Genomic DNA, 15491 nt, shown 5'->3' with positions numbered 1-15491 from the left:
TCTACTACCGCCGAGTAGATTTTTCGGAATTCGCTATTATTCTTTTATGTTGATAAAGTGAAGAGCCACCCTAAAAATCACCAGGCACAATGCCATCATTATCATAATCAATGCTAGAAATCCAAATTATTATCTTCATCATCAACATCACCACTTCTTCCCTCCTACAACAACAGTGGTACTGATTAATTTCCATAAAACACACTTGACCTTTGACATTGTCACCGTCTCCACCGCATCCCCATCCTCCAGCATCATCCATTTCAGGTATTCTTGGAATGGGCATGGTGGAGGAGCAACATACCCGGATGTTCCTATGCAAACGTACGTTCAACAGCTAGCCCCATTCATTTACACACAGTACACGCGCAGAGAGCAAACTAAAAAAAAAATACACACATAGTGAATTTACGTGCGATATAATACAACTAAACATGGAACAACGCTGAGGATTTATTGTAAATATTTTCTTCGGAATTACCAACCATTTTTCATGCCCTACCCACCCCATTGATTGACTAGCAACATGGATAATTTTCGGACGGGTAAATATTGCTTTTCATATTTATTGCCTGTAGTGGTCTGTGGTTTTTGGTTGTCGTTTAGAGGTGTGCTCTGGAAATTTGTCTTTTAAAAATGCCATTTTCAGTGTATTTAGACGGCTTGTGGTGGTGGCGTTGTTTTACGTACGTTTGTGTATGCCACCACGGCGCGTGCCACTATGGAAGTAATTACTGTGTTTTTTTGATATAGGACTGGGCTGACAATACACGTTCTGTTGACGATTTAGCCATGCATGATAACCTATTGTATATTTCACTATACTCCAAATGGTGGGGAATTTTAAGGCTTGTGGACGTGTTCTATTAATCCCAATGTTGCACAATGGGATTGCTTGCTCTTTTTTTCTCGTCCCTCATTCTTTTATTTGCTTGAAATCCCACACGTCTGGGATGCAGGACCTACTTGCTACCGTGCTACACACACTACACATGCTGTATTTCTTAGATTTCAAAGATGCTGTTTTATGTTTGCATCTTAAAATTATGCATCAACTGATGAACCATCAGCATTATTTGCTGAAACATTTTCTTTCTTTTCTTGTAGTCTGCCTATTTTAGTTTAATTTGAAACAATAGTAAATTATTTTTCGAATATATTCGTATCCACTTACACATAATCAATGCATTTATGCATTGATCCCCTTGAAAATATTGTGGTATCGTGGGCTCAAACTATGCTAGTACTCGGAAGGGAATATTGTTTGAATATTTAGTTTGCAGTATTAATACTTTCTTTAAATGAAATTTATTAAGTAAAATTACTTTGTTTGAAAGAAATAATATATTTATTGAATTGTATAATTGATTGATTGGTTATATTACTGTAAAAACAAACATAAAAGTGAGAAGAATGGTCTGGTTTTGTAATCAGTGTAACTGATTCCCCATCCCAGTCCCACCCCCAAAACAAACAAATTCACTTACATTTTGTTCCTAATTATTATTTTATATAGTCTAAATTATATCACTTTTCGTTGTGTGGGGAAAAATAAAATGAATGAATGATTTACTTTGCCCCAATAAAAAATACGACACGGATCATTTTGTAGAAACATAATTTGTACACGTTCATCCCTAAGTAATAAATGAATCGTCGCACCAACTGTACTTGAGTCAGCTAAGGAAATGGTTCCAAATCAATTTCCAGTAAAACCTTGAAAAAATGTATAGTGGGTGGGGTCTTGAAGGAGGGGGGGGGTTCAAGTCGAAACAGTTTATCTGTACTCATTGGAATTTTCCACTACCCTTTTAATGTGACAAACCCACCTCCTATCGAGACCAAAATGCCCGCAAGATCTCGGTCTCAGCTAATCCTAAGCTCCAACCATCTCAATATTTGTCTTCAAAACCGATTCCCTAAATGTAAACTGTATGACACGCCGATCGAGTCACAAGTGAAAATATTGGCACAAATCAAGTTATCCTGTCTCACAGGGTAAGTGGTTGGCCAGGGGTGTTGAATTTCTCGCAATGCCGACCAATCACAGACTCTGTATCTTGCTGTCTGACCTAGGACAGGTGTTATGAGCCTTGCCTTCGAGCACTGGTTGATAGTAGAGCAATTTATTTGGTGGACGTGATGAATTAAGTAATGTAACAAGAAATTTCAACTTGATAAGTAATGATACACCTTCAAATATTTTTATTTTTTATTTTATTATAAATTGGAGCAATCCATGTTATTTTAAGGCAAGGATTAAGTGTGAAATGCAGTCCCTCAAGCAGACCAGCGATCTAAGAGAGCACCAATGCCCTGAGTATTAAATTTAAATGAATGCAAGATGAAATGGTGGCTCATTAGACACAAGAATAAATTAAGATGATACAACCAGAGATAATAAAATAACAGAGCTTGAATTTTTCACTGGACCACTGGCCCAAGGTCAGTGATTCCAGTGCCGGGGTCAGTAAGCCAATGAAAGGACAAGTCCAAAACTGTCTTATATTTGTTTCTCAATTCAACATCTTTGTCTCAAAAGAGTGATTTTCAGATGTTGAGTTCGAGTCTCACAAACATCTTTTAATCCTGCTGAGTACAATACAACAGAATAGATTAGATTTTCTATTTTTGTTTTATTCAAATAATGAAGATGATAAAAATTTATTTATTTTGAATCTGGTGTCTTCAAATTTTTGAATCTAGTCTTGTAAATAAAATCCCGCTCTAACAAGTCCTGTGGTCTTGTGGATTCCCCCCCCCCCCCGAATTTGAGCCCCGAAACAAAGCAAGTGTGTAATATTCTTTGATTTTTCTTCTTCTTTGTTCAGGGGTACGTAATAATGTCGCTGCTGCTACAGCTAGCAGTGGAACATACATCAGCGGGAGCGCAACCACCCCGACCCCGACCACCGCACCCTCTTCAGACCCGTTTACTACCGGTACTGGTACCAAAGCCCCTCTTAGTTCAGCTTGGAAGACCACGCTGGCGGCCACCACCACGGTCTCCACAATGAATCGGAGAAGGAATACTTATAACAAGAAGAAGCAACACTCAGGAACTTCGCTGCGCCCACCGAGGGCGCTGTTTTGCCTTACGTTGGACAACCCGGTGCGGCGGATGTGCATCAGTTTTGTCGAATGGAAATATCCTTTTTGAGCCATTTTGAAGTGAAAGTGAAGTTTGTGTATAGGCCTACATTTTATTATTATGAAATGATGTTTTTGTTCATTATTACTGAACAAGTTTTTTTTTTTACTAAGCCATTGAGACCTTTCTATGACTTAAGCTATGTCTGTTGCTGCTGGCAACATTGATCATTTTAAAGCTTGCTGTGTTCTAGCCAGTAACTAAAGCCAAAATTGTTTGAAGGTCTTGCTAATTTTGACCATTACTGCATTTAATTGTTAAAAATGGCTGTGCGGATGTATTGCAGACACATGAATTCTGCCAAGTAGTTGGTTTTAACGTTTGATCAAGTCAAGAAATCTGCAGGAAAGTTGTAAACATGGAATTGACAGGAAATAGCACACTTCTTACAAAACATTCTTTCCATATTATAATACAAATTTATCTGAGACTATCTGTGATTTGCCGCCTGAGAAACAATTCCCTGAAAAGTCACTTTAGTTTTTAATCCAGATTGAAGCATCAGGTGAAGTAAAAAAGAAAATAAAACAGTTTATGATCATCCTCCAGAGGAGGATGAGCTCCTGTTTATTTATACATATTTTTTTTCACGAGGAGTAAAAGCCAGACTAAATAATACTTGCTGGCTTTGTGGAACTTAGAAGTCTAAAATATGGGTAAGAATAAATTAATTTTCAAAAGAATGGTGTCAAGGTGAAACAATTCATAAACAATTAGTTTTTTTTTACAGCATAAGGAAAGGATGAGGGTGGGGACGCTCAATCATAAAAAAAACTTAAAATACTTGGCCTAAAATTGCACAAAATTCCTGGGAAAACTGAATGAACTGTTTTTCATTGATAAACCTGACCACCTTAATGATTTAAAGTTAAAATATAATTTATTTTGTAGCTGATAGATGCTTTTTGTTTGAGAACTTAAATACTTACATTTATGTTGCAAAACAATGGTTTGTCACACCCATACATGTACCCTAATCTACAATTCCTCATTCCTTGTTGACACTTCTGTGACTCACAAAAAAGTAGAAACCATAGAAACAAATTTATTTACATACACAAAGAAATTAATCGGGGAACGAAAAAATGATTTCGCCCACCAAGTTTGCATGGGGGCCAATATTCATTAACAAATGATGCTTTTTGAGTAACAACTGACACATTTTTTTATAGAATTTTCTCTGCTATACAATTGAGGGAAGTTGCTTACTCAATATATTGGTAATTGTCAAAGACCAGTGATCTCACTTGCTGTATCTCAACATATGCATAAAATAACAAGCCTGTGAAATATTGAGCTCTATTGGTCATCAAAGTTCGGAGAAAATGATGAAAGAAAAAACACCCTTGTTGGACGAATTTGTGTGCTTTCAGATAGGAATAAAAGACTTCTAGCTAGAAGTCTTTTAATATTTTAGTGAGAAATTAACTCTTTCTCAAAAACTATGTTACTTCAGAGGAAGTCGTTTCCCACAGTGTTTTATACTATCAACAGCTCTCCAATGCTAGTTACCAAGTCAGTTTTTAAGTTAATATTTGTTTTGAGTAATTACCAAACGTGTAAATGTACCTACCCTTTAACCCAAAGAGGAATGATCCTTTAAATATTCTATATAAAACAAAATTACATAGTACATGTCACAATTTTAAAAGTGAGCCTTCTGTAAGGCCACATCTGAAAAGAAAAAAAAAGTCCCCAGTTTAATTTAAAACAAAATTGTACAACGAGCAGCAATTATTTTATCTTCCATGTTCACTGTTATTAATCCCTTATGTAAAGCTAGCCTTGGCTGTTTGTGGCGCTATATTGCTGTCATGTCTCATCAATGCGCTCTCTACAATAGATGTAATTTGTCCTGTAATTAAAATGACCTTTCTGTCCCATTTCGTAAAACATAGTTCCCACTATCTCTACATAAATCAAAAATGACTGAGGGCAGTACTCACTGTTGCTAATTTTTACGCCCACGCATCATCCAAGGAATTAATTAATTCTGAGATGTAGGAATTTCGGAATGTGTTTTCTTTATAACGTCGGAGAACAGAGAGGTTTACTGCATATTGCATCTGATTTGTGATCCTCTATTCTGTAGATTATAAAATATACCTTTAAATGTCAACAATGAAATTGACAAATTATAGGTCTTAAACATTTTCTTTTAAAATGTGATTATTAAGAATTTTTGTTCATTCTTGCAAAAGAATCTGTTATAATTTCTTGAGTATAGCAAAAATCTGGAAAGTGTGTCGCATTCAATGAAAATAAGTGAAATAATCATCGACAATTTGTTTGAATATTTCACAATTTGTCAAAAATACTTAATTCAAATTTTTTTTTCACTTTGAATTTACCTTTTGGAAACATGTTACACACTGCATTGAGCGTATACTCAATACAGTTCAAAATGGTGTGTATGGTGAAACTATAAAGACACTCAACTGAAATAACACTCGAAAAATAGCACATAAATTATGAATAGCAAGTGTGTTAATAAAAGGAAGCAACTGCACACACATGTGGCACAATGGTAGAGCACACATAAACCTATTGTAATACACAAGTAGAGCTGTCTGCCGAAGTACTAAGGGTTTGTGTACTGAGAGGTGATGTGGTGTAAACCAATGCAGAGAATTGGGTTGAATTTTATTTTTCCACTCGGGCTAACATACGTAGTAGGTGGTCTTAAATTGATTAACATTTAAAGATGTTTGTGAACATTTTCTTGTAAAAATTTCTGTCGTTTTGGAGGCTCCAAATGCAATGTTTACTACAGCGCCAAATACTATATTTGTTCACACCGGGGTACTTTGTTGTTGTACTTAGATTTACTTTTTTGTTATTGCCTGACTGGGCAATGTTTCATAAGCGAAATATGGACTTATCAAAAGTGACTACTCATAAAAAAAACAAAAAGTGAATACTCACAAAGTCAAAAGTGACAGTTAATGGCAGAAATGAACTTTCTAGTAGATTTTTCTTTTAAAATATCAATATAAACCACAAGGGAAACTCCAAAAATTCTTTTAAAATAGGGAGAATTGTTTTCCTTAAAAAAAACACTGATCATGTTTTGAAATGAAGGGACAAAAGGAGTGCCAGTCAATATGCCCAATACTATAATGTAATGAACTGTAATCCATCAATAGGATATTGTTTATTGCGCTAAAAGACTATGTTACTAGATTTTGACACCAAAGTGCACATGAAAGTGTTTTACAAGACTATTACTTTGATATTAACCACTAAGAGATGTGATTTGACACATAACAACTGTAAACTATTCTAACATGAAAAACATCCATTCCAAAAACTTCAAGATATTCATAAAATCTACATGGCGCCAAATGTTTGACATTACTGGACTTCAAGCTTATATACATCTTGTTTGTCATTCCTGCAAGAAATGATTAACTTATAAATTCACAGTTTACTTCATTATCATGTAATATGTATCTAACTTTCAGTCAATACCCCCTCCCAAACAGCAGCAAAATCTACACATCTCATTTTCTTCCACTTCGTCATGAGGCAATTGAAGCCATCCATTTCTTCCGTTAGCAAACTTCATCAAAATGCAATCACCAAAAAGAGGAGGGCCCTTAAAGAACGCTGTCACAGCGAGACCACGACGTGGTTGCTTGCCCTGGTGATTGATGAGTCGTTAATGAGGACTATAACGAAGGACGGTTTATTGCTTTTGTTCGGAGACGCTCCTTGTAATATTGGCATAGCTTATGATTATATTTTCAGAAAGAGAATGAGTTTTACTTCTGTGATTTGGTAATTATGGAAAAAATGCCAACGCTCAAAGAGTTACACATCATCCCCGCACAACTATTATTCGTAAGCAAATTGTAATTCAAACACCTGAGATTGAAATCAAATGTAAATATGTAGAAGTTTTCAAAGCTTTGATGATTTCATTTTGAAATTGATCACATGTACCTGTATACTAATGAGGTCACAGTGTATACTAAAGAAAGTAGTTTACCGCTGCCTAAAATGTCAAGAATGTTCATCGCCTCAGCAGTACCAGCTCAAATTTCTACTTTCTATAAATACATTATGTCGATATTTAAAAAAAAAACCAAAAACGTGTGTCCAGGTGCTGGACAAACTGCATGTAAACTATGTACCACACTTTATCATTATTATTTTATTAAAGCACAATCCAGGTGAATGTGTGTCTGTTTTGTACACCAAAGCCCTCTTAAAATATATTTGGTTTATTTTTGTACTGAATTATAAAAACTGAACAGTTCCTGGAATGAAAACTTAAAAGCAGACACTCTGAGGAGAAAGGTGTTCATGCCTGTCAAGTTACATGTAGGTTCATTGTTTTGCTTCCCTCTTAAGTATCATCTTTTGTACATTATGTTTTTGTTTTAGTTTTCCTCTTTAAAAGTACCTAGATTTAAAAGGTTTCCATTTTTTTTCCATTGTCAGGATATTTTAGTTTTCTTTTTATCTTCTTTTTTCTTCTTTAAAACTCAGAAAATATTTTAGGTAAAGTAAAAATGCAAAGATTTGCTTTTTTTTTCTTTATTTCCACACACTGTCAATATTTATAAAAAGAACCCAAAACCCATACATTCATTAGCTCAGCCCTGATACTTTGTGGAGGCAACAAATTCTAATTGCCTCCATAGTCCCGGTCATTGCCTTGGTGCACTTTAATAATAACACTAATAATAATTATATAGTAATAACAAAATAACAATACCCGTAGAGTCTTGACAATCATGACGCGATACAAAACCCTACACAAATAATAATAATAAACTGTTCTTGTTAAAGGCAGTGGACACTATTGGTAATTACTCAAAATATTTATTGGCATAAAACCTTTCTTGGTGACGAGTAATGTGGAGAGGTTGATGGTATAAAACATTGTGAGAAACGGCTCCCTCTGAAGTGCCTTAGTTTTTGAGAAAGAAGTAATTTTCCACGAATTTGATTTCGAGACCTCAGATTTAGAACTTGAGGTCTCGAAATCAACCATCTAAACGCACACAACTTCGTGTGACAAGGGTTACTTTTCTTTCATTATTATCTCGCAACTTCGATGATCAATTGAGCTCAAATTTTACAGGTTTGTTATTTTATGCATATTGTTGAGATACACCAACTGTGAAGGCTAGTCTTTGACAATTACCAATAGTGTCCACTGCCTTTAAAGTTGTGTTTTTCCTCATAGAGATGGCCTTTACTAAGAGAAAACTGCCTTGCCCTTACAAGAAAAATTATACTTGAAAATACTACAAAATCACAGCAGAAGTCTGATAGAAAATACAAGGAAGATAGTGGTAGCACTTTAAGACTAACTAATAGTGTTTAAAAAAAACTACATGATTGAAATTCGTAGCAACAACTGCTTCATCAGATGCAATAATGAAGCATCAGACAAACTATCTTTTTGGTGCATAATTAAAAGATTAAGATTACAAATATTTATTGTCGTGATAAAAAAACCATGAAATTGTCTTCCCTGTGTAAAGGAGACTATACAATACATACAGGAAAGGCATAGCAACAGTAGACAACAAGAATAAAACTACAATTTACAGATATTTTTATATACAAATATGAACATATACAGATATGGGGAGCATGTAAAAAGTACAAAATAATGTAGAAGAGCAGACTTTTTGTCAATCAGACTCAAAATGTCTTCTTTGACAGGGAGGAGATCATTTGAGCTTCAGGAAATTCCCCTCATTAATTTTAAGGGGAAAAACCCTAAAAGCTCTCTAAGCTTTCATAGGACATGACACAGATACAGGTAGATTTTGAATTTTGCTCTAATAAAAAAAGGGATTGAAATGAATATCAAAGCCATGTTTTGTACTTTCTTTCAGCAGTACAGTCCTAATTTGGAACACAATACACAAGTTAGTTTTCTAGATAGATAGCCCATAAATCAGTTTGTCCAAGGCCTGGAATTTCATCTTTGAGAGAGGGCAAGGACATTTTCATTTTGAAAAGGGCACTTCCATTAAGAAATCTTAAAATCTATCCATGGGAAACTTTTGAAGGGGCACCAAGGCCAAGGCAAGGGCAACAGAGGTAGTGTTAAGACCTGAAATTTCAAAACACATGGAGTCGTGCCTGTGAACAAAAAGCTTTTTGAGTTTTTAAATCACACTTGGAAGATCGAGAAGACGAGAATGTGGATTTTTATTGTTTTAAATCTCTTTGATGTTGGCATGAAAGGGAAATTCAATAAACAAGAAAGTTTCCTTTTATTTATTTTGCTCTTAAATGAAATCTTCATTCAGAGTGAAGGTTAGAAGAACTGGTCGCTGAACACATTCCGTACTGTTTCGCATTAATGCATGAGTGGTTGAACAAGTCGGTCACCATCGGTTGTTTATAGGTTGTTTATATTATGTCGAGCCAATTTGGTACTGTGAGGGTTAAGCAATATTGAGTTGAGTCTACTTAATACTCGTTTCACCTCATCCACCTGCTCAACAGTTCATTACTCATTCAACCTTACCTACATGAGGAGGTTAAAAGTTGAGCAGTAGGTACAGACAACATGATTGATATATCTCAGACAATGTTCTTAAAGACACTGGACACTACATTGGTAAAATTGTCAAAGACTAGCTTCCACAGTTGGTGTATCTCAACATATGCATTAAATAACCAACCTGTGAAAATTTGAGATCAATTGGTTGTCGAAGTTGCGAGATAATAATGAAAGAAAAAACACCCTTATCACACGAAGTTGTGTGCTTTCAGATGCTTGATTTCGAGACCTCAAATTCTAAATTTAAGGTCTCAAAATCAAATTTGTGGAAAATTACTTCTTTCTCGAAAACTACATTACTTCAAAGGGAGCCGTTTCTCACAATGTTCTATACCATCAACCTCTCCCCATTACTCGTTTCATAAGTAGAGCTTTTCTTTTTTGGGGGGTAATTACCAATAGTGTTCACTGCCTTTAACACCAGCGTTGTAATGACCAGCTTGTTAATTAAGTGACATGTGCATAGTATTAACATGTGGTACAAGTCAACTGTAACATAAATTGATTGGTTTAGATGTTTACAGTCTAAACAATAACATTACTCAATTTAGTCTTGAGAAGGTGTGCATTTGCAACATTTGGTAATTATGCCAATATTTAGCCAAATGAAAGGCTTGGGACAAATGTAACAGACACAATCAACATATTAAACTAAGATTGGTGTCCTCATTTAGCAACAACATGTTGGATAATTCTAATTCTAAAATACATTCATTATATATTCACTTTTTTCAAATTTATTCAATGTCATAATGTCATAGTTCTGAGCTATAGTTTAAAGAGCAGCTCAAGGATCAAAAGAGTGTTGTGGTGCACTCAGCAAATGGACTACAATCCATAAAGGAATTATCACTAATGGCGGTTCGATTAAATATCAAAATTCAGGATTGAACTAAAAATTATCTTCCAAAATGTACAGACCATGTTTGAAATGTAGCATCACCCAGCAAGAGGTTTTTCGTCAACTCAAAGAAAGGGAGAAAGACATTTTCTGGACACAATTTGCCCAAACCAGTAGCTTCTTATTTCTGTTGATGCACAGAGAGTCTTTAAACCTTTCGAGCTGTAACATAGCTGAGGTTCTTGGTCTAGAACAAGGGCCGGAACCCCTGGCCTCCAAGTCAGTTTTTAGGAAGGTTCACAAGCACAAAATCTCATCCCTGTATTTGAATCGTGTTTAACGATTAATTTGCAAAAAGGGAAACAAAATATAAAGAAAAATTAAAAAAATGAATCCATGCACTTCTCTCTACTCACATGTTCACAAATTAAATTACCATCTCTGGCTGTTTTTTTTTGTAAACATCAGTCGTACTTTTACCAATAAAAACACATCCTGTGAATGGATTCAAGGTAATTTGGCTTAACGAGGTAATTACCTAGTGACTTTACTTCATAATGAGTCAGGTGACTTGTAATGAAGTAAAGTATTCAGGTTATTAGAGACAATTAAAATGTGCATTTAGGGGATCAGGTTAGCTTATTGTTTTTTTTTTTTCCCCATTCACCTCTGTGGACCCTGGTGGGAATCCCACCTCATACCAGATTATTAGAGAAAATGTGCATTTAACATTAATGAGATCAGGTTGGCTTGTGATTTGCTCATTTCATATCAGTGGCCCTGGTTCGAATCACTCCTCTTACTAATAAGTGATAATTTGTATTAAAGCCATTGGACACTTTCGGTACAGAAAAACAAAATAAAAGTTCACAGATTTACAAATTACTTACAGGGTTTACAGAAGGTAATGGTGAAAGACTTCTCTGGAAATGTTATTCCATGAAATGCTTTACTTTTTGAGAAAACATTAAAACAATATCGATTCTCGATATCGAGAAGTACGGATTGATTTTTAACACTTGTCATGACACTGCGAAACGTGCGAAAAAATGGTGGGTGTTCCCGTTATTTTCTCCCGACTCCGATGACCAATTGAGCCTAAATTTTCACAGGTTTGTTATTTTAAATATAGAAGTTGTGATACACGAAGAGTGGGCCTTGGACAATACTGTTTACTGAAAGTGTCCAATGGCTTTAAGTGTTAATAAGACATGTATACCAAGAGGGGTCAGGTTGGTTTATAGTGGTTTATCCCTTCATCTCTGTGGACCCTGGTGCAAATCCCACCTCATTTAGTATACTTATAAGATATATAACAGGGAGATCAGGTTGGCTTATATAGTGGTTTTTTCCTTTCTCCTCTGTGGACCCTTGGTGTGAATCCAGTCCAGGTCAACTCCTGCAAATAAGTGTTCATAGTTTTTATAGAGTCGTAACTTATCAATCAATTAACATAAACCACAAGGGTAGGGTTAACTAATTCAGGATTTTTTTTTCATCCACCCCTCATCAAAACAGCTTTGAGTGAAGAGTAGTCAAAATTGTCCCTTCACGTATGTTTATTAAATTGAACCAGACATTAAAAGGTTCAATGACATTTTAAAATAGTATCCACTATATAAGTACTTGATGCACACACTAAACAAAAACAGATTTTCAGACTGCTGAAATCAACTGAAATGGGACATAAAACAATTATGAATTTTGATACCTGTAATCTAGTATGCTGCATGTAATTTAGCACCCCTAAAACCAAAGCTGTATTATTTACATTCTCAGTACCTAGAATGTACTACATTACGTTTTAATTGACAACCTTCTCCTTCTGCTCTACATGTTCTACTTGGACTGCATATAACATTGTTCACATGATTGCTATAGGCATTAATAAAAACCTGTAGGGCATTATTAATACTGTTCACATGATAGAAAATTTTGAGGACTGTCATAACATTGAGCAGACGTGTAGTTGGGTTTGCAGCAGCGCAGTGTGTTTGTGCGTTTACCATATTTGGTGTTTGTGTCTGCTGTAGAGGGCTTATGAACAGATACCAGCAGTGATGACAGTGAACAGTGGGGCCCAGTGGCAGACAACATCACTAGGGTTATTGATGGCAATTTTCAAGCGGGAATTCCACATAAAACAAAGTTTTTCTCAGCGTTTTGAGTGGATCTACAAAACCGCTGAAACTATCCAGTATTTATTTCACCACTTTTGGAATGTTAAAAACTCTTTGGCAAGATGTTTTTTAATACCTTTCTTGATGTTGGCATGTTTCAAAGTTAGGACCTAATGTACAGGACAACTTTCTTTGCCTTGTCCTATCTCTCTCCATCTGTCTTTCTGAACGAATGTGAACTTTCTTTCCCAAAGAAATACTATTGTTTGATGATATGAAATACACACAAAGCAAATTATAAGGATTGATATTAAAGAATTATCTTGTATCCATCTTAAAAAAGGGTTTACCAATGATAATGAAAAATAGTCAAATAATTTATGAACAATAATTAATAGTTAATTTTCTTCAGCAATTTAACACCTACCAACAAAAGTACACAATAGAATAAACTTCAAAAAAGAAAATAAGTTCCAATACAAAATTAATTTACATTTTTCTCTCAGAAGTGCCCCTTTTCCAGACGGAAATTTGCTGTGCCCTTTAAAGAGAGAGAAGTTAAAGGCCTGAACATGGCAGCTGTTAGGTCCCAAAATATACATGAAACAATTAAACCTGTGAACATTTAAGCTGAATCAGTCATGGGAGTCACGGTGACTGATAAGGTAATATTCAAATCTTTGTTTATTGTATCTATTTATAGGCTAAACTCCTTGTTTGTTTTGAATGCCTCGTCATTGAAGGACAAAATAACAATTTAGGGGAAGTCTTTGTAAACAGACGTCATGTAAGAGGCCTGTAGATCATAAATATTCTCGGAGGACAGATTGTAACAAAGTGAAAAGATGTCAATTTGTAAGTGGGGAAGAGAGCACTCATCTCATTCATAAATCTTTCCCCATCAAAAGAGATCATTCAAATTGAGGAAGATCACGTTTTGAAATGGATTAATTTTTTGGGTTTGTTTATTTTGTTTGTTTGTTGTTTGCTTTTGGTGAGTTGAGGGGCGAGAAAATTCATTCTTCTTATGTGAGTTCCTGTTATTTTCTTCAGTTATAAAGAATTTCTGCTCCCTTGGTTGGATTTCTCAAAGAGCCGGTCTTATCAAGAATTAGGACGAGTTACTCGTCTTAACCTACGACTAGCATTAAGTTTTTTATATCTTCTGCCCAACTTATTTTGAAATCGACTCCTGATTTGCTTATCCATTGATGAGGTTACTTTCTCCCACAAATTACTCCTTGAAATTCTATAGTTCCAGGGGTAACCAAAAGATGGAAACGCCATCATTTCAACATACCTCCTAAGTTTCTGGTCCTAGTTTCATACCTCACTTTTGTGAGATTGTTGTGGCATTCCCACATGGCGTAAATCGGCCATCTTTACGGGCAATTTGGAACACACAGCCATGCGTTTTGCATGATAACGACCTGCACGAATGCACATTTCACAAAATTCATTGCTTGGTTAGTAGTAAACGGCATGGTTGCGTGAATAAACTGAGCACTTGACGCAATTGCAAGCCAAGATGCAATTTGCCTGTAGATGGCGTCTATTGCAACTTATCTACATATATTATTTAAGTCTGCATTTAATGTTTATGTATTTAAACACAAGTGTACCAATTGTCAACAATAAGGAGAGACAGCATAGCTAAGGTTTTTAATCATTACAACACAAATTAAAAGAACATCTTGTATGTGGTGCTTAACAGTTGGCTCGGTGGAAAGCTTGTGCTAAAAAAATTGCACATAACTTTTGTGGTATAAGGATGGTCATGGTAGAGAACTTCCCTTGAAATACATAAAATATTGTTTGCCTGAAATGCATAGTTTTCGGAAACGAGTAAAACAAATAGTTTTGATCTTGCAAGACAAAAACCTGATGTTTGTAAACAGGGAAACATATAATTTTCTTTTCACTATTTTCTTGTGACTCTGATGACCGTTTTTTTTAGTCAGAATAATTACAGTGTTGTTACTTCATGTACATTTGGACCTGAAAAGTGTGGAAATCAACAACGCTGTTCGTTCTTGAAGTATAAATTAGATATTGCAATTCTACTCGTTTTTGATTAACATAAGATTTACAGAAATAGCCATGACAATAAAAAAAAATTGTGAAATGTGAAACATCACACTGATAAAAAAATAGTTGTACTGAGATTTCTACAGTAAATTTATTTAAACAACGGGGAAGGCAGTTATCAAAGCATCTTGGCAGTAGTCTTAAATCCAATCCATAATGGTATTCAGATCTGTTCACAGTAAAAAGCTTCGAGATAGAATCTTCAATCCCTCATGAACACCTTAAAAAACCTCATACCTTGTGTATAGCCGAGTTGTCATGACAATGAAAAGAGGCATTAGTATGGCTGGTAAGTTTCCATGCTTAATGGTCCACTATTGGGTCAGGTTTTGCACAGTTTATTTATTTTTAATGCACACGATGAGGCTCTAAAGTGTTCACGTTCGTGTGGGGACATATGTTGGCTGCCGAGTTTCGTGTTAATGCTGGGAAAATGTATCTTTGTACAGTTGTAAATATGAGGATTTGATTCTGTTTGTTTGTTTTAACAACAATCTTAAATGGTGAAGTACGTCAGCAGCCGTCACAGTATTTTATTTCGCTCGTTCAACTCTTACAAAAGCAATCTTTGATTCAAACTAAGTGCTTTGCATAAAATTAGCTCCGAATCTTTGAACGATGACGTTCCCTGTCATAGACAATTTTATACATGATGCAGATGCATTTTTTTTAATGGAACTGGATATTGCAAAATGGCATTTTTTTGTCTCTCTCTCTCAAAGCAGAGCCACTCCAAAGCTATCAGAGGAAACTGAT

General features: G+C 35.2%; 1 protein-coding gene across 4 annotated transcripts in view; it reads left to right on the top strand.

The window, feature by feature from the left end:
* The window catches only part of LOC139934028 (voltage-dependent L-type calcium channel subunit alpha-1D-like), a 205497-nt gene that overhangs the window by 41760 nt on the left and 148246 nt on the right, over window positions 1-15491 (top strand). For 3 of the 4 annotated variants that reach the window (XM_071928302.1, XM_071928300.1, XM_071928301.1), the window contains exons 1-2: window positions 422-545; window positions 2832-3147. In XM_071928302.1, coding sequence (XP_071784403.1) covers window positions 527-545; window positions 2832-3147 — 335 coding nt within the window. In that variant the 5' untranslated portion in view covers window positions 422-526. Of the gene's footprint in view, window positions 1-421; window positions 546-2831; window positions 3148-15491 lie in introns of those variants that run through there. The other variant, XM_071928304.1, reaches the window with a different exon arrangement.

This window comes from Asterias amurensis, chromosome 2, assembly GCF_032118995.1.
Source record: "Asterias amurensis chromosome 2, ASM3211899v1".
Taxonomy (NCBI): domain Eukaryota; kingdom Metazoa; phylum Echinodermata; class Asteroidea; order Forcipulatida; family Asteriidae; genus Asterias; species Asterias amurensis.
Note: the sequence above shows the minus strand (reverse complement) of the source record. Positions and strands in the feature narration are given on the sequence as shown.